Here is a 26,460-nt window from a genome sequence, read left to right on the forward strand (position 1 = left end):
CCTCTGTACCTCTCATTTTCTTCCTTTTTGAGTGGGAGTTTCTCTGGCTGCCGTCCTTTGCCTGTCACACCATCGTACACTGGATATGTGGGGAGATGATTTACTAGTCTCACAGGTTCACAGAGGGGAAGTGTGCTCCAGGAGCTGGACTTAATAAACTACACCTGAGGCGCCTCAGCCACACCTGGAACTGATTTAGATGCTGAGATTCTGGACCTCAAAGTGATGCTGTAATGGGATGAGGCTGCTGGAGAACTTTCGAGGTGGATGCATTTTACATGGGGGAGGGACGCTGATCATTGTAGCCCAGAGGGCAGGCAGACTCTAGGATGGCACCCAATTCACCCCTTGGGTAATGAGTGAGACCTGTGACTTGCTTCCAGCCCATAGGTTATGGCAGAGGTAATGGGACGTCGCTTCTGTGCACTGTACCGCCAGCTTGCTAGCGGACCCTGTGGACTCTCTCCCTTGCCGGCTTTGATGCAGTGAGATGCCATGGGAGAGGCCCACGTGGCAAGGAACGTAGAGTGGCCTCAGACAGCTGGCCTGCAAGAAGCTGAGGCCCTCAATCTGACATCCTACAAGGAACTGAATCTGGCCAACAGCCACGTGAGCTTGGAAAAAAATCCTTCTTTAGGCAGGCCTCAGATGAGGCCCCAGGCCTGGCTGACATGTTGATGCTTTGAGAGAGACCCTGAGTAAGAGGACCCAGCTAACCTGTACTTTGGTTTCTGACCCACAGAGACTGGGAGGTAATACATATGCGTTATTTTGTCCCAAAATTTCTGGTGATTTGTTATGCAGCAATAAATTTGCATAGCAAATGTATATGGAAAGTTAGTTTCTGATTGAGGTAGCATTTCAGCTTAGTGGGTGAGGATTTGATTATTCAGTAAATGGTGCTGGAGTGACTGGGTAGCCACCTAGAGAAAGATACAGGTAGACCCCTACTTACCCTGCCGCTACAGTCAATTCTGGCTAGATTAAAATGCTAAATACAAAATAACAAATCTTTGAGGAAAACATAGGGGGAGAAATTTTGTGATTTCAGGGGAAATGTTACCTAAATGCTAAACTTTCTGGATGACAAGAATGAAAAGATAACTTCAACAACATGAAACTAAAAAGAGTTCTATATGAAACAAGCATTGTAAGTACAGAGGGAAGAGAAAAACCAAATGGAAACAAAATGTCATACATATATATATACACACACACACACACATTGACAAAAGACTATTTTCCTTAATAGATAGAGTTCAGTGAATCAGAGCAAACAGTGCCCTACAGAGTGGGCAGAGACACATAGTTCACAGCAGCTCTCAGACGTAAAGATGCTCAGCCTTGTTTGTAATAAGGAGAAACCAAATTAAAATTACAATGAGATGCCATTTTCAACCTTTCAGTTGGCAAATGTAAAAAAGTTGGATAATCCTGTGCTGAGGAATAGAGGATGTGGGTATAAATTGATACAATCTCTATGGCGGGAAATTGGACAAAATAGTTATCAAAATGTCAAAAAACAACATAGCAATCCCCCTTCCAGGAATCTGACCTACATATATATACCTGCACATGATATATCTTCAGAGATACTCACTGGAGCACAGTTTGGAATAGGGAAAGATCGAAAAATAACCAACGTGTATTAACAGGCTACAGTTTAAATATCTAGTTAAAATCAACAAATAAATGAGGGAGTTCTATTTGTACCAGTATGAAAGTTTTCCAAGGTTGTTAAAAACAAAGAATGGAACATTGTGTAATGTCTGCTATTTGTACAACAATTTACATATACCAGACATGCTTGTACGTGCAGAGAACACTTCTGGAAAAATACACATGAAACAAGTCACGGTGCTTGCTTCCAGGATGCAGAACTAGGTGGCTGGGGCGGGCATAAGTGAGAGGGACACTTCTTATTCTATAGTTTTTCAAATATTTTGGATGAATATTGTGAATGTATTCTCTACTCATAATTATTAATAAAAAAATTAAAAGAGGGTAGTATTTTTTATATAAGCTTTTTTTTATTGAGTTACAGTCATTTTACAATGTTGTGTCAAATTCCAGTGTAGAGCACAATTTTTAGTTATATATGAACATACATACATTGTCACATTCTCTTTCACTGTGAGCCACCACAAGATCCTGTATATATTTCCCTGTGCTACACAGTACAATCTTGTTTATCTATTCTACATTTTGAAATCCCAGTCCCTTTCTACCCCCCCGCAAGAGTGTAGTATTTTGACACCAAATTCTCTCTCCAGGACTTAAAAGGGAGGAGTGCTTTCAGGCAGTAAGAAAGAGCCAGTGAATGCCCCTCTGTTGGCATAAAAGGAGAGAACGCCCACTGCATTTTAAAGTGCATCTTAAAATAGTGTACTGCAGAGCACAGCGGGCCAAGCTCTTTATGGTTGTTGGTGAGAGGACCGTCAGGGCTCATTTTCCTCCAGCCAACTTGCAATTCTCTCTTCCAGGTTGTTTTTCCTGTGAAAATGTTGAGGACTTAGAAGATGTGGCTAGAAGAGCTGACAGCTCCAGGTGGAGTAGGTGGGGATGCTTCAGAGGAGTGGTCCCCATAGGGCATTTTCCTTGTGGGTTTTTTCCGCACTGCAGCCAGTCTTTCCCGGGCCCAGCCTTTGACACCAGCTCTGCAGCTGCTACTACCGACGCCTCCTCCCTTGTTCCCTCTCTCAGTCTGGAGCAGCCCTTGCCGGCACCTCAGCAGCTGTGACTCATTGCAAATGCTTTGCATTCCGGGATGTTCTGCAGGGCTTGGGGTCTCCCCTGTGGCTCAAAGCACTAGGCAAGTTGAAAAGGAGGAGAAAAGAGGCCCTGCAGCTGCCAAAACACTGCGAGGATGAGGGGGAAAATTGTTAGGAAAACTGAAAAGGTTTCGTGCCGGCAGGACAGCCGCTCCCTGGCCTGGACCTGCTGGTAACTTGAGCAGGGCTGGGGGATGCCATGGAGGCCAAGTCGGGGGGTTGTCCAAGCCCCAGTGAGGCCCATTCACACATCCAGAAGCACCACAGGCCATCTGGCGACCATCTCCATCCGTCCGGGAAGGGCTGGGTTGGAGCCACTCTGGAAAGCAGATATGTGTGTCTCATCCAGAAATGCAGTTCACTTCAGATGTCAGTTTACCTTTAATTCACTGGAATTACTTTGTTAGCTTATTTCACCTACCTGCCAAATACGGCTGTACACAATTTATGCTTAAATTCAGGTCCACTGATACCTACTTTTAAAACAGTAGTGTTGTTGTTTTTTTCTTCCTTAAAGCTATGGAACCCTATGTTGAAATCATTGTGTAAAAGAAATAAATGCCAAAGTGCTCAGGTTAATTAAACATACAGGGGTGGGAGTTGAGGAGGGGAAAGCTCTGTCCACTGACCTTTACCTTCATTTCTTCCCCGCTCCTCTTCAATGACTCCAGTGGGGCATAATTTAAACAAATCTTTTAAATACATTTTATCAAGATACATTTACATACAATAAAACATACCCATTTTAATAGTGTACAGTTTGATGAATTTTGGCAAATGTGTATACTCATGTAAGATATAATTTGAAACCACTGGCTTAGTAAGTATGAATACAATAAAATAAATGTACATTTTTAAGGGGGGGGAATCATTATATTTAATATTCATCTGTATTGTCCTAACAACCCTATGGATGTGACATCATCACATGTGAAGGCTTCTTTATTATTAAATAGATAATAATATTCAACTTAGTTTCACATGGATTCCACAGAAGAAAACAACTTGGATTTCATAGAACACAATGGAAGTGAAATGGAAAGAATTGCTGAATTTCCAATAACTTTTTCTTCTTTATAAGAAACATTAGCTCCTAAAAGATCTCTTCACAATTAAGAGCTTTTGGAAGTCTGAGTCACATGTTTCAACTTCATACACTGACTGGTCCCTTCCATGAAAGATGGGGTGATAGCACGCTCACACGGTCTCCCCTCTTCAAGCCCTCTCTCCCCAACTTTTACATTATTATTATTTTTGGAACTTTTTTTAAATTGAAGTATAGTCAGTTTACAATGTTGTGTCAATTTCTGGTGTACAGCATAATGTTTCAGTCACACATATATTCACCTTCATATTCTTTTTCTTTATAGGTTACTCTAAGATATTGACTATAGTTCCCTATGCTATACAGCAGAAACTTGTTGTTTACCTATTTTATATATAGTAGTTAGTATCTGCAAATATCGAACTCCCAATTTATCCATTCCCATCCCCTTTCCCCAGTAACTGTAAGTTTGTTTTCTATGTCTGTGAGTCTGTTTCTGCTTTGTAAATAAGGTCACTTGTCTTTTTCTTTTTTAGATTCCATATATACATGATATCATATGGTATTTTTCTTTCTCATTCTACATTATTATTTTAAAATTTTTATGTTTGTAACATTAACATTCTCTTCAGTGACAGTCCAACAGTTTGTACTGGCCTATATTTAAATGGATCTGGTGTTCACCAAAAGCCTTTTATATGGCTTCTCTGTTTCTTTTTTTTCTTTTTTCTTTTCTTATTTTAATTCTTCCCTTACATGCCAGGATATTACCAAGTAGTTTTTCTGAGAGAGGCTCATGGATGCTGTGTTTCCTGATTTTTTGCCTGGTTTTAGAGAAGTCCATTTGCCTGTACATGGAAGGACAACTTAATTTGGATAAGACCCCCTTGGGTACACTCCTTGAGTTGCTGTTCTTTTGTCTTCTGACATTAAATTCTGAGGTCAGGCCGTCCTCTGCAGATAACGATATTGTTTGTCTGAATGCCTGAAGAATTCTTTTTACTTTTTGAATTTCAGTAGGTAAGCCATGCTATGTCTCAATATCGAATGTTCCATGTTGAAGTTTTCTGAAACACAATGTGTTTTTAAATTCTGCAGATTCATTTTTTTGGGGAGGGGTATTCTCTTGAATAGTTTTGTTTAATTTGATGAGTTTACTATTTCAGAGACACCATTTGTGATTATATTAGATAACATATTTTTTTAACATCTTATTAGATAATCTTTAGTCTCCATTACCTACCTCTTCTTTCTACTTACTTTAATCTTAGTTTTTTTCCAACCTGCATTTACTGTGATTACTTCAAACCTTTGCCCTATGTTAGTACTTCAAGTTTTAGCTATTTCTACTCTCACTTGCTGTTTTTTTCTTTATTAGTTTTGTAATTATGTTGTCCTCATTTTCTTTCAGCTCATTCTCCTTTTTTTATTTTTTTTTTAATCACAGGTTCTTTGAGCTCTTGCTTTAATTCATGTTCTTAAAATGTTTTGTGGTGGGAAGCATTTGTAGGCAATTCCCTTATTTCTAGGGTTGCTCTAAATTGGATCCTTTATCTACCATGTTTTTGCTCTTTTCCTTCCTTTCTTCAAATTGTTGAAAAAGCAAGGATGTTTGTAAAATTGCTTTGCAATTTTTTTTTTTTCATTTTGCTCACCTCTGTCTAGATTATCCACTTTCTATTTGCCTTGAATCAGGATTCTTTTTCCTCAGTAAAGTTCCAAAACCTGTCTGTCCCACTTTGTTTTCCTCTCTACACCACAGTTTGATGGCTGGAAATTTTGTGTCTTCACACTTTTCTCTTGACTTGACGTAATGGCAGTGGGTGGAGGAGACAGACATCAACTGAAGTAATTCTCAGTCTTAGAATATTTAAGCTCTGCTTTTCTGAAATTTTGTGAAATCTCCTGTACCAGCATGGAGGCTGTTATCCTTTTCTTGGGGGTAGGGAGAGGCATACTTTAGAGTTTGTGATTATTTAACAATCAGGATTAATCATTTAGACTGGGGTTACACAGTTAGTGATGCGGATGGCTCAAGTGTTATCTGAGTGGCAGAAAGGAGGTATGTGTTCTGGGTGATTAGGCAACTACAGAGCTGGTTGGACAACTATTTCCTGAAGATTAATATATGGTCCTCAAACCAGAGGGAAGCCTGGTCACAATGCTTACTTTTGACCCTATCATGTGCAATCGTTTGAGTATGGAGAAAAACAAAAGACTAGTTTAGAGGGGGAGGGTATAGCTCAGTGGTAGAGTACATGATTAGTGTGCCACGAGGTCCTAGGTTCAATCCCCAGTACCTCCATTAAAATTTTTTTTTTAATAATAAATAAATAAATAAATCTAATTACCTCCCCCCAAAACAAAAACAAACAAAAAAAGACTAGCTTAAAAAGTATGTAGCAGCAGAAACCTAGGAATAAAAACTAACTGGATGACAGCATCATTACTTGAAAGCTATTATTCTCAAGTTTTGAAACCAAATTAGCAAAAATGAAAATTTATATATAGCAGATATTTATAATTTGGATTGCCCAGTGTCCAAAAGCTTATCCTATTTGGGAGGAAGCCTAAGATAATAATAGGGAAGCAGCCCCCTCCACTATAAATGCCCAAAGGGCAATTATCCCCCTGGGAGCATGAGTGAGGACAAGACCTAAGCACAGCCAATCAAATGCTGCCACCTAGACTTCACATCCTGAGGGGGTGACAAAAATGCTCAGGTCAGTTAGAGATGCTTCCTTGTGGCTGTGCAGGGAGGAGAGTCTGGAAGGACAATGTATATGTCTAGTGACAGTAGAAGCCAGCATGAGGGTGGGAGGTGTCCAGAGGGGCGCCCAGTGCCCTGCTGGTGAGTGGCATGTCCTGAGCAGCCTGCTATTGTGGTGAGTATCTGATCCATTTCTATCTTTTTTTTTTTTTTTTGATTCTAGGAGCCACCAGGTGCCCATCTAATGCATTCCATTTCTACGTAAGGAACTGTAGTCAGTTTCCATTATTTACAATCAAGAATCCTGACAAGTATAACATATCTGGGATTATTATCAGGATTCAAAAATCAACTGAGAAGACCTGGAAACTTGGCAATTCATGTGAAAAACGCCCAGGAATTTTTGTGCAGCACGAAGCAGTGTCAATAAAGGGGCGTGGCTGCCAGGGGCTACGATGGGAAGGTCAGAGGCCTGCTTCCTCATCCTTCCACTCTTGTTAACTACAACTACAGTACATTTTTCCTGTTTAAGGAGTTTTATTTTAATGCAGACAGAAACAAATTAAAATACGTCCAGTGGGAGAGTGATTAGGAAGGTGATGAGTCTTTATATGAGGAACTGGAGAAATGTAACTTAGAAAAGCCTCAGGGAAGATATTCTATGACTCTTTTAAATTATGGTACCACTGAGATAATTTTATAAAGAACTGGTACAGAGACAGATGATAAATGGCCTTAAAAATAAAACAACATCCCTCCCACACAAATTTTGGGCCTGTGCAGATATCACAAAAAGTGAGAGAAAATGAGAGGTGAAACATTCTAGATGGAATTAGGATGCGAAATGAGTATTGTCTGGACAACTAACTTCTACTACTAGTAGAATAAGCCTGGAGGGACCATTTCCTGTGTTCCAAGCACTTTCCTCTTGAGGGCCTTTATTCATGGATGCAGAGGTCTTCCTCCCTAAGAATGTTCATAAAATAAATAAATAACTGGAGTCACCTTTTCAATCATGAAAGAAATACAAGATTTAAATTAACTGAAATATTCCAAAGGTATACTATTGTATATTGGCATATTGTCACTTCTGATTTCTGATATATTCAAGTGAGTAATAAGCCCAAAACTCTGTTCTTTCCTTGCAACTTACTAATAAATCTAAGGCCACGTCCATCATCAGAGAGTCCCTGAGAATAATGCTCATAATCAAGTAAGAAATGATAAATGTATGTTAGATGTGCATACAGTACTTGCATATATTTTCTGACTTCTATGTGGAATGTAAGAATTGAGTTAACTGAGGTTATTTTGCATTTGTGAGAAATAAAAATCTCTGAAGGTAATTAAACTCTTCTGCTGGATTGTATGTAAACTGGTTCTACCAACACCCAGGATCCACTGGCTTTAAGAACTGAGAAAAGTAGGCCTTCCCACCTTCAAATTTCCTTGGCAGAGCTCGGAGGACCAAGGCTTCTCCCGGGGAAATACAATCTGGGGATTCAATATGGGGAGGAGTGAGAGTCAAACAAGAGCCTCATTGAGGCTTGTGAGGGTTGCTACAAGCAGTATTGCTGTGAGGATCCTTCTGACTACTGAGCATGAATATTAACCAGCTTAACTTTTGTTCCCTGTTTTTACAGTTACGGCAAATGATCTGGGTTAAGCCATCTCCTCTTCTCTCTGTCCTGTCTTGTGACACATATTTTGGCAAAGTCTAATTGAGGCTTAAAGAACAATTTGTACTAAAAGAACAGGCTGTGAGCTCCATGGGGTGCGGGTGGGAAGGTGTGGAGAGATGGAGGCTTGGCTTATTCAGTTTTCTCTGTCTTGTGTGTAGTAAAGGACTACTCGAGCATGTGGTAAACTACTGGTGGACTGAATGGAACTAAAAGGAGTGGAACTAACTGGCCCGTAATAGCAAAACCACACATAAACAAGGAATACTTGCTAGGGAGCTAAGCAAGTAAATTAATAGATAAAGCAACTTTTTGGCAGGAAGAGAAGCTGAGAATGTATTTTTCCTTGATCTTTATATTATGGCTTGGTCCACTGTATAATAATATACTAAGAAATAAGGGAACAGAGGGAAGCCTCTTTAGAGGAAGTCAATAAAAAAAATATTTTTTACTCCTATATCATATTAGATTTGTTGGTTAGGAAAAAGTGTCAACAATTCCAAAATCAGAAACCACAAGACAGTTAAGTTTATATTTACCTAAAACAAAGGGAAAAAAATGAAGGACTTTATTCCATTTCTCCTCACTAAAATTTAATTTTCTTTCTTTTAGAAATTCTCCACATGAAGGGCAACAGAAGTGACATACTCATCTTTATTTAAACAATTTCTAAAATGCTACATTAGGCATGAGCTGGCATTATTGTATCTAATACAGCAAAAGGAAGGAATGCATAAGGATAAAAGTAAATATTAAAGAATTAGAAAACAGAAAAATGGTAGTACTGATAAATCTTATAACCCAACAAAATTAATAATTCACCCAATTAAAAAAATTGGGGGGGGGAGAAAATAATTAGGTTTTCATATATTTACGTATTTATTTTTAACAGAGGTACTGGGGACTGAACCCAGGACTTCATGCATGCTAAGCAGCAGCGTTATCACTGAGCTATAACCTACCCTCAATTTTTTAAATGGAGAAAGCACATATACTAAAAATAGGAAATGGAAATAAATTAATAACCACAGACATAGGGGAAATGAAAAGACTTCTAAAAGCTGATTTTGCTCAGCTTTATGCAAATAGAATTTTTTTTAACACACAAAATGGATTATTTTCTAGTAAAATATTAATTGCCAATGTTTCCCCCAGCAGAGGGACAATCAAAACATAGCCATTACTATGAGAGAAATGTGAAAAGGTGTCAACTTTCCCACTAAAAAATAAACGAATAAATAATGCCTTATTCATAAATTATTTTACTTGTAAATCCTACCAACTTTTAAGTGAAAGGTGACACCAAATGTTCTAGAATATGCGGAAAGGAAGAAAAGCCTTTAGACCCAAGCAACCCAGCATGAGAAGGCACAGCTTTAACCACTGCTCTTTGCTGACAGAGAAGGACAAATACTGCATGGTCTCACTCACAGCGTTCCACACGTCATTCCACTTTATGGCGGTACCGTTACTTATTTAATCAATGCCAGTCAATGGACATTTACATCGGCTTTAATCTTTTGTTGTTGCAAACAATTCTGCAGTGAAATTAATTTACACGTAGGTCATTTTGCACGTGTGAGAAGATTTGAAGGATACATTTATAGAAGCAGAACTGTTGTGCCAAAGGTTATGGGCATTTGCAGTTTTGATAGCTACTGCCAAACTGCCCGCCAAAGGGGGTTGCTCCCAGTCATGTTTCCACTGGCAAACATTTGAGAGTGCCTGCTTCCTAGTACTCTGACCAACAGAGCATGTTGTCAAGCTTTTTGAACTTTGTTAACCTTAATAGGTGGAAAGTAGTATCTCATACCTTTAATTTAGATTCTTCTCACCGAATGATTTAAAATGTCATCTTTATCATAGACTACATTTATTTATTTGATGCCTTTCTGGGCTTTCTAATTTATTCCATTGGACTCTGTTGTCTCTTCATTCACTATTAGTTTTTGATCATAGTAGTTTTATACTATGTTTCACTCTATGGTAGGTCTAATTACCCTTATTACTCCTCTTGCCCCTAAGAAATTTCCTGGCTATTATTGTTTATTTTTTCCAATATGAATTTGAGAAATAGTGTGTTGGTCCTAAAAAATAAATCCTGTTGCATTTTTACTGAGGTTCCATCACATCAGTAGATTATTTAGGGATACTATTACTCACTTGTTAAAGCTTATCATTGAAGGCTTAGCATTTCTTGTCCATATCTTTTGAATAATGTCTTCCTTGTGCTTATAACAATGTCTTAAATAAAATGTTTTCTTGTTAATTCTTCACAGCATCTTTGGAAATAGGCAGAGAAGATAGAATAAGAGATTAGTCCAAGATTATATTTGATAGAAAATATTAACTCAGTTTTATATCTACTATTTAGTAATGCTTCACCAGTAGATTTTAAGAAAATTCAAAAACAAATCTTTCTACCAACAATTAAATTTTCCTATGGCAAAAAGCCTTCAGTATGGAAGCACAAATCTGCAGTCTATTTCTTGTGTAATGATCTGTGGCCAAGTACTGTGGAATGCATTCCAATCATGGAGTAACAATCTTAAAAGGATTTTGAAACCAGAGTTGGCTTGAATGCTGTACAATGACACCCAGGATCTTGGCCTGCTTCCCAGATTTTCCCTTTTTGGTTTTCCAGCAAGTTTGGTCATGCCTGGGAATTTGCTGAATATGGTACTTGGATCAGTGACTTCCTGAATGTTACATTGGGATCAATGGCATTTGTCTGCCCAAAGGGCTTTAGACTATAAATTTTAGATAAACCACTGCTGTAAGTAAATTCTCTACTGATGTTCTCAGGAAGCCCTGGCACCAGGGTGCAAACAGGAAGGGCAGTGTGTGAATTGATTATGGAAGGCAAAGATCCTGAGAAAGAATGTTTTACTGTGAATACTACCGAGTTGCCTACCTGGGCACACTGGTGTTCCAGCTAGAGGACTATCAAGTTTTAAAATAAATATCTAATATACTTAAAAGCTGTCTTTAATGCCACCGTTGCCAAATGGCCACTCGCTAAAGGTCAGCCAAGACTTGGAAACCAGTTGCTTATCTGCAGTAACCTGGGCATTTCCTCCCATCACCCTGGTGTAACTAACGTGGGGAGAGCTGAGAAAGAGCCTACATTAGTTACTGAATTAATTAGGAGACAAATATGTGTTGACATATATCTGAGTATATTTTTGGATTACATTTCCAAGTACTGTTTTCATCATTTTGTTTTAGTCCGCACTTTTCTCAATATCGTGTGTAATTAAGAGCTGATTCATGTAAAATATTTAAAACATGTATAGCAGTATGATACACATATCTTGCTCACAGCATAAATGAGAACGTTCTTTAGCCCGTCCCTCTGCAACAAAAAGACTACTGTGTTCTCAACTAGAATGTTATGCAAGAATTTGAATAGCATACAGTTTACTGAATGCTCAGCCTGTTTAGTGACATACCAAAGAGTAGGACAAAGGCGAAAAGCGAAAACGTGGGGCAAGTTTTAAGCAATGGAGTTAAAGGCACATGGATGACGAAATGTTTAATTATTAAGGCAGAGACCCGGCTGTAAAACCTAGTTAATAAAGTATAAAGATGAGCTGTGAATGGGATTGTTGTTTGATTCAATGATCTCACTGGTTTGTTGAGCATTAACAGTGTTGCCAAAATGATGCAATTAGACCTCTCTGAAGAGAGAATGGCGACAGAGAGATGGTAGCATGTATCACTTGCCTTTTATTCCCATTATAAAGGCAACTTCTTAGATCATAAATATTAGCTATTTATACATGAGAAATTAATGAAAGGTGAGGCAAAATGGGAAGCAAAGGTAAATTCTTACAGCAAACTAGGTAAACGGCCTATAAGGCTAGGAGAGCATTTTCAAGTCTAAGAAAATGATGTGACACGTTTCATGACTCTCCTTATATTAATAGAATTTGTGTGAAATAAGTCGTGTGAAGAATACTTTTTACAAACATGACCATGCTCCCGGGTCTTGAAATTTGCCGTAGTATTCTTAAATTCTGCGGTTAGAGGACTCAGCAGATCTTAGGTAAGTGGACATCTGAGTCTGCCAAACCTCTTAGGGAAATGCAAAACATGATTTAAAGGGAATTCTAGTTCCTTTTGATGACAGTTTTCATTTAAGATTTATAGTTCCTTAGGGACCTCTGTAGGGCTGAGACTCTGAGTGCCTTTATACATGTATGTGGAAGTTCTAGGGAACTGTCTGAAAGATTTCATCGTCTGAATTCTGCACATGAGTTCATGCCATTAAAAATGTGGTTCCAGGATGATTATAACAGATTGCAAAACAGGATATCTTCAGCCTTCTTAAACCTAGGGAATGTGAATTGACCATTCCCAGGATTATTTTATTCCTGGGTGAGAATATTTACCTGCAGCACATACTGAAAGGAATACAGATAAGGCTATCCTCATCAGGCAGCTCACCTGTCAAGATGTCAGTCATCAGCCCAGAGCCTTGAGGGAGGCAAAACAGGGTGTGATCACCTTGGTTTACTCTTCTAGGGAAATGTGCTCATTTTTATCCTACTTTCGAGCCCTGTGGCTAATTTTTACCAGCCACCGAGACCTCAAGCAGGGAAGAAAGCTAGAATTTTGGCTGAGTTACAATCCTCAGGCTCTTACCTACAGATAGTGACATGGAGTCTGGTCCGGAGGCCCTTCTTGAACGTTCTCCGACGCATCGCTGGGGGAGCGCGCCCACACACCGCAGCTCCACTATCATCCTGTAGCTGCGTGACCGGGGTCTGGTTACCTAAATCGTCCGTGTCCTGACTTCCTTGTTGAAAAATAAGGCCTGACAACTCTGTTTACCTCAGGAGGGCATCGTGAATTTTCAGTGAGGGAACACACCTAGAGCACCTGGGACAGCGCCAGGGAGAGAGCAAACTGGTAAATGTTAACAATGCTTGTAATAGAAGTCGCACGATTGAGGACTTAATAAATTCGGCAAGCTAGGGAGGTTCCACTCTTATGCATACAGACGTATCCTTAAGTCTTCTTACAGCTGAAAGGAGAAAAAATGAGCAGAGAAACCTTCAAGATAGGTGGAGGGAGCAAATCTTTACAGCCCTAGATCTAGCTGAGAAAAATTCCCAGGCTTTGATGTGTCAAACTGGAATGTTCTCCATCTTGGGGCTACTCTGAGGAGTCAGACAGCCCCAAACATGATGCCTCAGCTGTTCCCACCGCCTACGTCACTTTGAGGATCCTTTCCTGTGGGAGTAGCCCCTCCCCTTGGCCAGTCTGCGGCATCCCGTCCCCACACACGTCATCCTTAGTACTGCATGTGGTTGGTCACGCATCAGAGGCAAAAGCTTTGTGTAAGGACTGACACCAAACTTTGTGCGTTTACCTATAGGTATAAACTGGTGCTCCTCACCCTCCTAAAAATCTGTGGTCCCAAAGCTGATAGCTATTTACATGAAACTTGGAATACATCCCCTTCTATATAAACAAAACACAACAGAACTTTCCAACGTCTCTCACAAAAGCAAATTAATTGACCAACTACCATTTCCCATTAAGCCCGTCTTTTCCTCCTTTGCTTTTCTCTTCCTTATGTTTCAGCTGCTGAGTGTCAACTGCAAATGACTGTCTGGTATAGAGAGAAAACACTCTGCAGGTGGAAGGAACTGGGAGAGCACTGGAAAGTTCCTTCTCCTAATCCTAAGGCAGTGATTACTGACTTCAAACTAACTGGAAGTTCAATAAATGGGAAAAAAGTAGAACATGTCCTAGGGTGAGGGGACAGCACGTGCAAAGGTGGAGAGATGTGAACATGCACTGTTATGTTTGGGGAACAGCGTATGAGTCTGGGGAACAGCATATGGCAAGGAGGAGATACTTTCTGGTCTCCATAGGAAACACCACTGAGTCACTATGGGGTAAAAGTTGGGGAGAAGTTAGCAAAATCTAGTTCAGTATTTTTGTTAGATACAGTTAAATACAAGTCTTTTAATAAAGTATACCCAAGTTCTAGTTTCAAGTCCACCCTGACATACACATCCCACTCTTCTTCTGCATTATAGGAACTATTGACTTTGCTTTCTTTGGTTGTGGAAAAAGCCAAATCCCTTCTGTCGAAGCCCCTTGGTTCCAGGTAGTTTGTTTTTTCTCAGGGCCTCTCCCAACTCTGTAATTTCCAGGAATTTTGGTCACATAATTTTCCTACTAGAATGTATACACCATGAAAGCAAGGATTTTTATATTTATAAATTCATGGTTATTCCTAGCAGTTAGAATAGAGCCTGGTAGAGTATGAGTCATTAAATTTAAACCCCTACAATGTGGTGCCCTATGGAGGGTCCGATGATTAAGGTACATTCTCTACCTTTCAAGAGCTTGTAAACAAATGAAAAAGACATAGGTAATCAAACCCCAAATCAAGGCAAGATGAAATCCATGCAACTATTGAGGCACACATTATTAAAGGGAGTGCTATGGACTGAATATGTCTCTCCTAAATTCGTATGCTGAGACCTAGTCTCCAATGAGCTAGTGTTTAGAGGCGAGGCCTTTGGGAGGTGATTAGGTCATGAAGGTAGAGCCCTCACGAATGGGAGTAGCCCCCTTATAAAAGAGACCCTGAGAGCTCCCTTGTCTCTTCTGTCCCTTCTTCGTGTGGGGCTGCAGTGAGAAGTCGGTGCTCAGTGAGGACATGGACTCTCACCAGACACTGAAACTGCCAGTGCCATGATCTTGGGCTCCTCGGCCTCCAGAGCTGAGAGGCGTGTTCACTGTTTGTAAGCCACCCGGCTCATGGTATTTTTGCTACAGCAGCCCAAATGGACTGTGACAGGGACTCACAGTTATTAATTTCAACCAGAGGATGGAGGAGAGTCTTCAGAAGTCCTCAGAGACAGAAGGATGTGAGGATTATATTTGGTCAAATGACTAATCTGAACTCTTCTGGATCCAAGAGGCAGAAACCCATCTCAAAGCTGCGTGAGCAAATACAAGGAAAGTGGAATGGGGAAATGCGGAAGTGGCGTCTGCTTCAGTTCTCCAGGGCCCTTGGCTCTGCTCCTGTGTGCCTGCTTCCCTCTCTCCCACAGCACATGGACATCACCCATGCTGCAGGAGGAAGGGGTGGAGTCTGACTGCAGGTGGTTGCACGCTCACATCACACCACGTGCCACCAGACTGTATTTAATAGCCACAGAAGACTATCTGTGCTTACAGGTAAATCCTATGGAAGGCCTCTAGTCTGGGGCACGTGCCTAACTCTGGGCTAATCCCTGTGGCTCATGAGGCGGGAAATACGGTCTGACCTGAGACATGTACCCATTGCCTGGCCATGGTACAGACAGTGCTGTGTTAATAACAGGGACTCTTATGAAACAAAATAATTTTAACCAAGGGTGGGAAAGGTTGCAAGACTTTTATAGGATTAGCAACTTAGAACCATAGGCAGCGCAAGGACAGTACTTCATAAGGAGATGGGGAGGAGAGGACACCAGAGGAGGAGAAATAGGATGTTGAGTAGACAAAACCAACAGGGAACCACTACAGTAACTAAGATGCTTGTCCTCTTAGGTGAATGGTGTGTAGTTTGCTGTGACAGAAATACTGAAGATACGTATCAGAGACCAGGCCTGAGAGTTAGGCTGGGCTGGGTTGTAGGGAGCCTCCATTGACAAATGGCGCCATCACAGGGCTTCAGTTGAGGAAAAGTTGTGATCAGAGCCATGCCACCCTCTCACCCACCTTTCTCAGAAGATGAAAGGTCTAAGCTGTCAGACTTCCATGACCATGCACCAAGTCTCTTTCCTTCCCCGCCTTTGCCTTTTCTTTTTCCAGTTCACACACTGTCCCATCTCAAAGCTAAATGCAGTCCCTACATCCTGGCCATTTAGTTCTCAATCTAAAGTCAATACCGTTTGAGGGAATTACTTCTGTCCAGCACTGGAATTTTGGATTCTTACAACATACACCTAAAACCCTACTTTTCAGTCAGTCTGGCACCAACCAAAGGGTGAGGAAATGGGAAGTTAAGTGGAAATGTAGTAGTTGTTGGTCCCAGTTTTCACGGGTTCTTGGAGTTAATTTTCTATCAGTTATCATGTATTCAGATTAGCCTAAAAGCTTGAAAACTGTGGTCATCTCTTGAACCCTGGATCAACAAATGTGAATGGAGGGTACTCTACAAAATCAGAACATGCCCATCTCTTCCTATACTTGTACTTTATCCTCTCATGTTTGAGGGAGCCAGTGTGTCACAGGGGCCACCAACCCTCCTAGTGTGTGGTGTGGTGGCCACTGCTCGTGAACAGGTAAATACTTTCACTCTTCGTAAACTTTTTGGATTACCATAAACAAAGATCAGGACTGCGTTCCCAAGAACGCTTAGAAAGCCCACTCGCTGAGGTTGTTTGCCACAGGGCACAATTACTTGCTTTCGGTGAGTGAGCTAATGAATGGATCAGTTCAGCCAGAGAAACAGTGTAATCCAGGGGAGAACAGCATTTACCTCCCTTCCTTGAAATGATTAAACGTGCATCCACTAGTTCCAAACGAGAAAAATCAAAATTGGACAATTCTAAAATGAAAGTTACGTGTTTTTTTTTTTGCCATCCAAGCTGATCACTGCAGAGATAAAACAGGAAAAAGGCTTCAGTAAAATCGACCTTTCTGAGAAAGCTAATCTGCCTTGACTATTGAAAATGAGAGGTGACACAGGAAAGGAAAAAGAAAGGGGCCCTCTTCTATGAGTTGTTACTGCAGTCACTGGCAGTACTTAGTACTGCCGGGAGGGTGAACACAAGAAGAGGTGACAGAAGCTAACAGAAAGGAAACAATGTAAGGTTCTCAAGGGCGTCATAGTGTTTCGCCTCTGAGAAATGTACCTACAAGCAAAAAGCAAAAAACTCCCCAGACTCTTACTGGCAGAGTTTGGATTTACCACCACAGCCTTAGAACCAAAAAATGGTTATACCTTTCTCTCACAAAGCTCACAGGGAATCAAATATTTTCAGAGACCAAGGAGATGGCAGCGGGTGTGGGTGTAGTCAAGGGAAGGTATGAATGACACCCATAGATACTTGATGTCTTCCAGGAGAGGGCATTAGAGGTGAAGTATTAACATACTTGTTTCTTGTCTTACTCCAACAGGTCAGATGTAATCTCCCTGAAGAATAGCTTCCGAACACATCCTGACACTGTAGTGGGAAGGAAGGAAGTCGCACCCTGTTACACGTAAGTGAAAAACCGTAAGGTAACAGACAATACTAAGCGAACTCCCACCCCTATTCAAACACAAAGGCAGGGGAAAAGCTCATCCTATCTGCCAAGAGACTGTTTGGGGGGAAAACACACATACATACCAGCAAAAACTCTTCTTCTATTCTCCACATAGTACTTACATTTAGAAATGTGTATTAGTTAACCAATGTTGGAACAGTTTTAGAAGGGCCGTACTTGTGAACTGATAAAGGGCAACATGTACAATATGGAAAGGAAACAAAAGGAATATTAAACATTATTTAACACTGTGCAACTTGTTTCCCTACCAAGTTTGCCTTTGTCAACAGAGTGGAAAACTAACACAGTGCTTCCTGTGCATTTTTTAAATTTAATTTTTTTTCATTTTTTTGCTTTTCTTTATCCTGGGTAGTTTGAATCTGAGACAAGAAAGGAAGTCTGTCCTGCCCTGTACGCCTGGGAACAAAGGGGACCAATCGGGGAACTCTCAAGCCTACAGACACCCTTCAAGAGCTTGCAGCTTGTAACGCATCAGGTTACACTAGAGGGCTGGGGGAGGGGATGGGAAGACGTACACACGACCAGAGACAGGGAGTTTCTGCCCTTTAGGTGCTCCCTGCGTATTATGGGAAGGAAACGGGTGAAACAGGCAGTATGGCATAAGACAAAAGCTGAGAATCCGGGGACTAGGTCCTAATTTGGACTCTGCCATTGGCTGGCCACATGATCTTACACGGTAGGAGCGGTCACTAGTAAAATGAAGGGGTAAATCTCTGTAAAATACAGGAATTAAATGTGACAGTATTTCTCTAAGTATATTCATATAAAGAAAGTCTGGTTAAATGAGTCTGGAAACCACCCCCATCTTCCACCCTCACAGCACCGGAGAGATTCACGATGCATTTAATGCACTGAAGTCCCCTGAAGTCCTGCTGTAAAGGAATCTCCTAAATTTGGTATTTCCCAAACTTATTTTTTGAACGATCTGCAGAACATGTTTTGGAAAATGATGCTCTCTATACCTCGTCTAGCTTTAGAATTCTATCGTTAATATCTTTCTATAGAGACTCCATCAACTTCCCTCTTCTGCTGCTGTGTAGTCTTTCAGTCTTTGGGCTGAACCAAACATGCCACCCCGCACTTTACTTTTCATGACCTTTATGCTATTTAAACAAGCTCACATGAAACTAAAACAGCAGTGGACTAGCTGACCTCTAAAATCTGCACAAACCCAGAAATTTTAGGATCCTTTGAAAATTATCACAAACATCCAATGAAGACTAAACAGGCTGCACATAACCCAGGCGGTTATCCTGCTGGCACCAACGTTCACTAAATGAGACCTTTGAGATGAAGTTTTATATCCTGCCATTCTGCACACTGCTTCCAGCTCAAAACTATAAATATTTCCTTGGCAACTTCCTTCCCCCTCAACTAATGCAAAAAGAGACTGTAGGGAGACAGAGTGAGTTGTACAGCCTTCCTAGACCCATCCTAGGGGTTGAGAGTGCAGTGGGGGTGCCTCTTTGCCAAGTCTGCTGTAGATATAGCCGTAGTTTTCCTATGTAGGTAAATTATTATAAAACATTAGGAAATTGTGTATATTGCCCATACCTAACCATAAAAATATTTAATGCATGTGTTTTAAATTCAGCCAGAGTACCATCTGATTCCTGGCAGAGGTTTGAGGCGCAGGGATGACAGCAGAATCTGGATAAGAGATGCTTGAGAATAACCACAGAATTCAACTGTTAACACTCAGACTGTTTGGTTAAATTCTAGTTCTTTCTCCAGTAAATGATTGCTACATCCTCTTTCCAGCTCTGCCTTGACCTTTCTTTAATTATCACATTTCTTTTTTAGCCCCGTTTCCATGCTAACAAAAGATTATTCAAAAACAATTGTAAGATATACACTCTGATTAGTTTTCTCGTGTCCAAGTGCCTTATTCATTACAGCTGAGGAGATAGAAATGTTAACAAACCTAATTAATCAGAAAGCAATTTAATTATTTTTTCCTCTATGGTAGTCCTTATGGTGACCTCTCTGGGTTTGGTCTGACTCCACTTTAAGGGGCTCAAGTGCCATCACTGGGAGGAGGGGTGGAATTGGCTCTGACATTCCACTGATGGTTTCTTTCCCTCTGTCTACTCTTCAGGGGAAGGCAAAGCCAGGATACAGTGTGCTAAATGCCGTGTAGACCACAACACTCCAGTCCCCAACAAGGAAACAAAAGAGGGAAAATGAGAATGAGGATGAAGTTTACATGTCACTGTCTGAGGGCTTCTACAGAACATGTTCAGTGTGAGAATTTCCAAAGCTGACAGATGCATTTAATGGAAGTAAAACTTAAGATTCTTAAGGCTTGCTTCAATACAAAGTCGTTATTGGGAAACTGAGGGTATTTGTAATTATGTTCTAAAATGCTGCAACACGGGATTATAACATAAGCATAATTACTACTGAAAATAAAGTTAAGAACAAAACATTCTTATTCTAAATTTAAATAACCCTTGGGAACCTAACTGGATTAAAGTTGTTTGAACGATCTGACCAATACTCAGAAGAATCATCATAGCATGTACACAAAATAGAGAATAAAATTTTAATGGTATCAAAAACAGAACTTTTTGGCCAATTTAGTGCTTGCTGGAATAAAGTTGCAAAATGTTACTCAGTAACTGACTTAGCTTCTAAATCAAGCTAGAATTACACATACTCTGTATATTACTTGAGTATAGTACATTCCATGATAACATGCAGAGACATGGAAGCAAGAGTACTGCAAAATCAAAGTCACCATCTCTATTGACGAAATGAGCTAAAAATAAAACTAGGTCCAATAATCCAGAATGTTTCATTTTGTAAAGGGGGTTTTGGATGTTGTTCTTTTCAAGAATTCAAGTAACTTCCACGTGGTTAAATTTGATCTTTTTCCTCAATATGAAAAAAAAGGGAAGGTGACATATTCCTATAGCCATGGGAAAGTATTTCTTTTTATGAGTGTCATACCACCCACAGCAACACATGCTCAAGTACCTTTGATGAGATAGTCATAGGAGACATGAGAACAGACCTACAAAATAAACAGGGTATGAAAATGACCTGAGTTCACAGGAATCTCTAAATTTGAAAGACACAGCTTCAGCTTTGCTAGGACCGCATCAAAACCTTTTATAGCAAGGGTTTCTTAGTGAGTCACATATTTGGGCATGGAGCCTTGGGATCTTTTTAAGCACAAAAAATGAGTGCTTTATGTTGTGCAAATTCAATGAAAGGCCAAAACAGAGGACTGACAGTGCTGAGCAGAACCTACAACTAAGCCAAAGATTTTAGTATCTTATAAAGAAAGGAATGAGATGTGTGACTGACCCACTATGCTTCCAGTTTGACAGTGATCATGGGGAAGCTAAGATAAGCAAAGACAGCACCTTCAGTGGAACCTAGTGGAAGCCACTCGAAAGTGAGGGGTGGTTGTGGCAGCGATGGTTACTGACCCCCTCGAAGTAACTCCTTTGTGTGAGAACCCAGGAATGTATATGACTAGGAGGGTAAAGTACTGGCTTCACAGTCATTTCTCCAAATTAAGAACTGCAACTTGCTTCTGTTATTACTGTTTGAAAAATAAGAGGTCACATGTGAATTATTAGTCAATGAACAGCATCTAAAAGAATATGGCCTGTCTTCAATCTGAGTTCTTCTGACTTGCTCTGTAATCTAATTCAAGGCACTTTAAATGTTTTGGTGCCTTAGTGTATTAACAAGTAACATGAGAATAACACTTACTTACTTACCTCAAGGAGTTACTACATACATTATTGAATCTTAAAGCACTTTGAGCTCCTCAGATGAAAAGCACTGTGGAAAAAAACTACAGCTAAGAAAACTCTTCCAACGCCTCAATCCTGAACTATTGCTATTGTGCCTGTGTCTCAATTGCGATTTCTTAAAACACTTACAAATAAAATTTGTTAGTGGCACTCCATCCCCCTTTAATATGGTAATTGCTTGGCACATAGATGCTAATATATTTTAAATAGTTGTCATACTCCCTACTCCAAAGAAGTTTACTAATTTTCTAGTAGTTAATTAAATGTACCTATTATGGGGTACTTCATGTCAAAGTTAGAAAACTTTAGCTTTCTCTGAGGTTACGTGACATAATAAAAAAGTTCACTTTTTTCAAAAATAATTGAACTAGTGTTATTTTGTGTGAAACTACATGTTTTTAATGAAAAAAAATACTGAAAGTATGCCACAGTGTCTATATATTCATCTGAAGAGTACAAAGATGGAGTTCTGAGAAAAAAGGGTCTTCACACTATAGAAAACAAATGTGGTTCTTAAATCACTCAAAAGAAACATTTAAAAAAATGTCATGTTTCATACATTGACATAAAGTGATTAGTCCGAGATAATAAATTATAAATACAGTAGTTCAAATGTTGCTTCTTTTCTAGCATTAGTTTTTCTCAACAAGTTTAATTCAAGACATTTTAAATCTCTTATACTCAAGTTTCAAAGGAACTGTGGAAATGGAAGCTTTCACAAAAATCTAAAACAATGATACCACCTCGTGATCTTTACACAGAATACCCTGGACCTTCACCATTTTAGATTTAGAACATATTTTGGTTAACACATTAGATTCAACCCATTAAGATGCCTTTATATTTGGGAGAAGTGAGACTGTGATTTACAACTTTGCAGTCCACCCAAACCTTCCTTACTTCCAGGTCTTGCTTGATTTCTGTAGGGGGCTCTGTCGGACTCATAATTAAAATGATGAAAATTGTAAATTACTTATTTTGGACTTAACATATGTTTTTTTTTAAATAAAATAAAGTGCTTTTAAATTCAAATATTTCTTGCCCTAAACAAAACTGAAACATACTTAAACCTGAAACGTCCATATCTTGACACACATATTTTAACAGAAAAAAAATCAGCTTTGGGCCATTAATGTCCTTCAAGAGTTCAGATTGGATCTAAATTGGGTTTTGCATTATTATCATGCTCGTGTTTGTACATGAAGGTTAAAAGAAAGAGGGCAACATCCAAGGACGACCAATAGGCAGTATGCGACGTGACGGCTGACCAGTAGCGGCTCTCCACAAGGCCTTCTCTGAGCTCGAAATCAATTCTGTGATCCAGTTCCACTAGAAAGGAAAGAAGTCAAACAAGTGAATAGATGTTACAATAAGACCAGTTCTATACAGACTTACTAGAGTTGAGAATAAAAATTTACCTAATAGAATTGATTACTATTTTTTAAGAAGTGACTTTCCACTAATCTTACGGGAGAGAACACTCAAGAGGCTCAGCAGCTCAGAATTCTATCTGGTGAGTTTTCTCCTTGTGTGCTCAGGTCAATATGCAACAATGAAGCAGAGAAACAAAAATCTTGCTTGGTATCATAGTATATTTGTAGTAAAGAAACCGGGCTCAAATCCTGGCTTTCCCATTTAATCTTTGTGCCTAATCTGTAAAATAAGGAAAACAGCCTTCTCACAGAATCACGGGCCAGGCTTACAAGCAATAATGCCTGTAAGAATGCAGCACGTCACTCAAAGGCTCCTTCATTGGCAAGGCCCTACCCGTCAGCTGTCTCAGTGGGGACATGTTGGAAGATAACATCTACTGCAGTCCTGGAATGTTTCCTTTCCCACTTGGCTGAATTCCTCAAAGGCAGCCACGACACAGCCTAGCCTCCATTCAATCAGCAGGGCCTAACGTGCACCTGGGACATAACACGTGCTCATTCAATGTCTGTTCAATAAAAGAATCCACTAGGTGGCTGGGAAAATTACACTGGAAGGAACAATGTTGATCCTTGAGAGGAAGGATTTCATTTTATAGCAATGCTGTCCTCAAACAATTCAGTGATTTCTATTTCTAAAACACAGAGAAAGTCCTCGAAATACCTGCTACAGAAAAACCACCTTAAAAATCAAGGCTATAAGAAGACTGATATCAGTTCATCTCATAAATCCTTAAAACACTTAGAAAAATGGCAATTTCATCTTCGTGAACTCCTTTAAAGTTGTCAATGAGCCATACAGTATTTTGAAGGGTCTTAAAAACTTTTAAAAAGCACCCAAACCACTACCGTTCAGACACTAAGTCTGTTCTTTGCCCAGAGTGCCAGTGGATCTGAAAAGTAAAAACTAGCAAAAATTAAGGAGGTTGGAGAAAAAGTTGGGTTTTGCTTGTACACTGGGAATATGGTAATCACATGCAGGAAATCACATCGCTTTAGAAAATGATCTCATATAAATGTTTAGCTAATGCTTATTTTAAACATGTGTTTTGTGACAATACCATTTGGTGATTTAAAAATGCACTTAGAGTTATTTTTCTATTCAATTGTGCTTTTCTAACAAGGACTACCCATGGGTCTGACTATCCATTTTCAGATAAGGTTTACACTTAAACAGCATAAGTATCAATTAGGTTACAAAACACTTGTAAAATATATTGACATAGGCTTTTTACAAAGTTTTTTTTTAACTGCTATTTTTCTCATTTAAATTATGGTAATCTAATCCATAATAAGTCACAAATAGTTGTAATCCACATGTGGAACTCTGGGATAGTAATGTCTTACATCTTTTACCCTCTGTATTCCACAGGACATGGATGTTAATTTCATAGGTACATTCTGGTACCACAGACATGAAGACGAAAAGAGGAAACGAATTCTCAAGCACGAAGAGGAGTCAAGGTGAAGTTAGTCATAGAGATAAAAGGAGAAATAAGAGGAAAAACAGAAGAGACCAGAAACATATGCATTAATATTGGTGAAACCACACCACATTATAATTTCTAAGAATTGAATTCCACATGCCACTGTAGAATATCTTCCTAATCCAACAGTCTCAGGTTGAGTTGCTGTTTTATAGTCAAAGAAAGGGAGGTTTTTCCCTGTTATACCTAGTGTTATTTGGTTCCACTTTGATTTTGTCCCTGAAATGTATTAATGTGCTATTACTGTGCTACACTGCCTTTCAAGTACTATAAACTTGAATGATAAATTTATTGTCCCCTTATATTACATGTCCTTGCAATTCTTATCACCTATAGCAACTTGTGTCATTAACTAGACTGGCCCTCTCTAGTCCTTTGTAATTATCTGTAGGTTGTCCCTATCAACATGGGAATTAAGTAGCCAGTTTGTATCTGATGAACCTGTCTTAAGTCTCTCATCTTTCTTTGAAGGTCTACCCCAGCCAGACTGCCACAGCAGCTGACATTACATTTGTGTTGGTTTTTCAGGTGGATGGATGGAAGCAGGTGGGCCTATGTTTCATCTTCTCCCTTTATGCAGATCACAGAATCCCCAGGGAGTGAGATTATTACATGGAAGCACCATCCTATATGTGCTGTGAGATGTGCTTGTGACCTACATGGAATTGCCTTGGACCTACTTTCTCAGTATTACCATATCCAGAGAGGGTGGCACCATACAGGTTAGTAATTGTTCCTAGTTTCTCTCACTAAGTTAGGGCAAAGAGAAAGGAGAATATAAAATCATCACTTTGTCCTTCTCTCTCTCTCGAGTGCCTAAGTGTTAATGTTCCTCTATCTACAAAATAAGAATGAGATTCCTGAACAGTTGAGAAGTAAAAATGAGAAAAAGACTGTTGGCTTTAAATTACTGTTAGAAGTTTGCTTATACTGTTTTAAAACATGGATTATTTTCCTTTTTGGGGGAGTCGTGCCTATGGGCACACTTCCCTATTTCCCAAAGCAAATGTCTGCAGTCCACACAGTGAAGGGAGAGTGTCCCCAGCACTGTGCTTTCAGCAGAGAACTCTCCTGTGCACAGGGCCTGTCAGCATGGATCTCATGTTAAAAAGTAACACACATGAATAGAAAGTAAGCATCTTAGTATTACCAGGTGTACTAACTGGACACGTTTTTTTCTATTTAATGAAAGTCTCTTAACTTTCCTTCTGGAACTTTTAAAAAACTTAATAGTTATCTTATTTATAAATAATAATCATAGTCATAACTGCATAATTTTTGGCCCCAGGTATACTAAGAAACACACTTAGAGTACTAGTAAAGGAAACTGGGTTTCCAAATGACTGGTGAAAGTCATTTGTAGTTAGATTGTGCTCAGAGTTCTTGTTGATAAGTTATGTCTTCTTATTTTTGTGCTGCCTTGGAAAGACTATACATTTCATGTGCTTAGGTATCTGACATCCAGGGAATATTTACATTTTGTGACTTATCATAGCTCCAAATATATTTAAGAATATTTGCTAACCATCTTTCATTTGAAAAAAAAAAAAAAACCCTCCATACTGAGTTTTATCATCGGTTGTCATTTCTGTCTCCCCCAAATTTCCCAATACTTATCTACCCTGAAAGACACTCAGATACCTAACATTTGACAACAGTTGGGCTATTTGGGTAAATACAGGCTCTGTGGGTAACTGCTGGAGACGGCCACATTTGCCAACCCTCTACAGTCTGGTTTGAGAAAGCTTCCCAATCACATTCGGAACTACCCCCTTCCACTCTTCCTAGGTTCTTCTCAAGGGAATGAACTTCTGGTTCTCTGCATACCCTGTGCTCCCCACCTCTGTTTTTGCTTTTGCTGTTTCTTCTCTCTGCAATGTCTCTTCATCTCTTCTTGTCCAAATCCTACTTCCACAAAGCCTTTTTTGATTTCTCCAGGTGAAAGCATTTTCTCATTCCTTAGAACTGACAGAGGCTTTTACCTGTATCTCTGTTACGTGGCTCATCACATTCTAACATATATTATAATTATATTTGTAGTTACCTACATTTCCTACTAGAATATATGCCCTCTAGAAAACCATTCCCACATCAGCACTTAACATTTTTATGGGCAGCACTGAAGTGTTTTATCTTGGTATCTTTTCTAGTGACTACCTACTTGGCTCCTGGTAAACATTTAATAAACAACTGTTGAATGAGTAATAAGGGAAGGGAAAATAGAAGCCATATACATATTACCATCTGAATCAGTGTGGTGTAGTTATGATTAGTGGTCTAATT

General features: G+C 39.6%; 1 protein-coding gene and 1 long non-coding RNA gene across 8 annotated transcripts in view; one reads left to right on the forward strand and one right to left on the reverse strand.

Annotated features, from left to right (window-relative positions):
- Positions 1-17,356: 17,356 nt before the first annotated feature.
- On the forward strand, positions 17,357-19,911 carry LOC135321307 (uncharacterized). Its single transcript, XR_010380968.1, has 3 exons — positions 17,357-17,424; positions 17,843-17,953; positions 19,589-19,911. It is a non-coding gene; the product is annotated as an uncharacterized LOC135321307 (long non-coding RNA).
- Positions 19,912-20,021: 110 nt separating this feature from the next.
- DDHD1 (DDHD domain containing 1) overlaps positions 20,022-26,460 on the reverse strand; it is a 70,608-nt gene continuing 64,169 nt past the window's right edge. For all 7 annotated transcript variants that reach the window (XM_031453753.2, XM_031453752.2, XM_031453751.2 and 4 more), the window contains one exon: positions 20,022-22,589. In XM_031453753.2, the coding sequence (XP_031309613.1) occupies positions 22,408-22,589 (182 nt within the window). In that variant the 3' untranslated portion in view covers positions 20,022-22,407. The remainder of the gene's footprint in view (positions 22,590-26,460) is intronic.

The sequence above is a fragment of the Camelus dromedarius genome, chromosome 5 (genome assembly GCF_036321535.1).
Source record: "Camelus dromedarius isolate mCamDro1 chromosome 5, mCamDro1.pat, whole genome shotgun sequence".
Taxonomy (NCBI): domain Eukaryota; kingdom Metazoa; phylum Chordata; class Mammalia; order Artiodactyla; family Camelidae; genus Camelus; species Camelus dromedarius.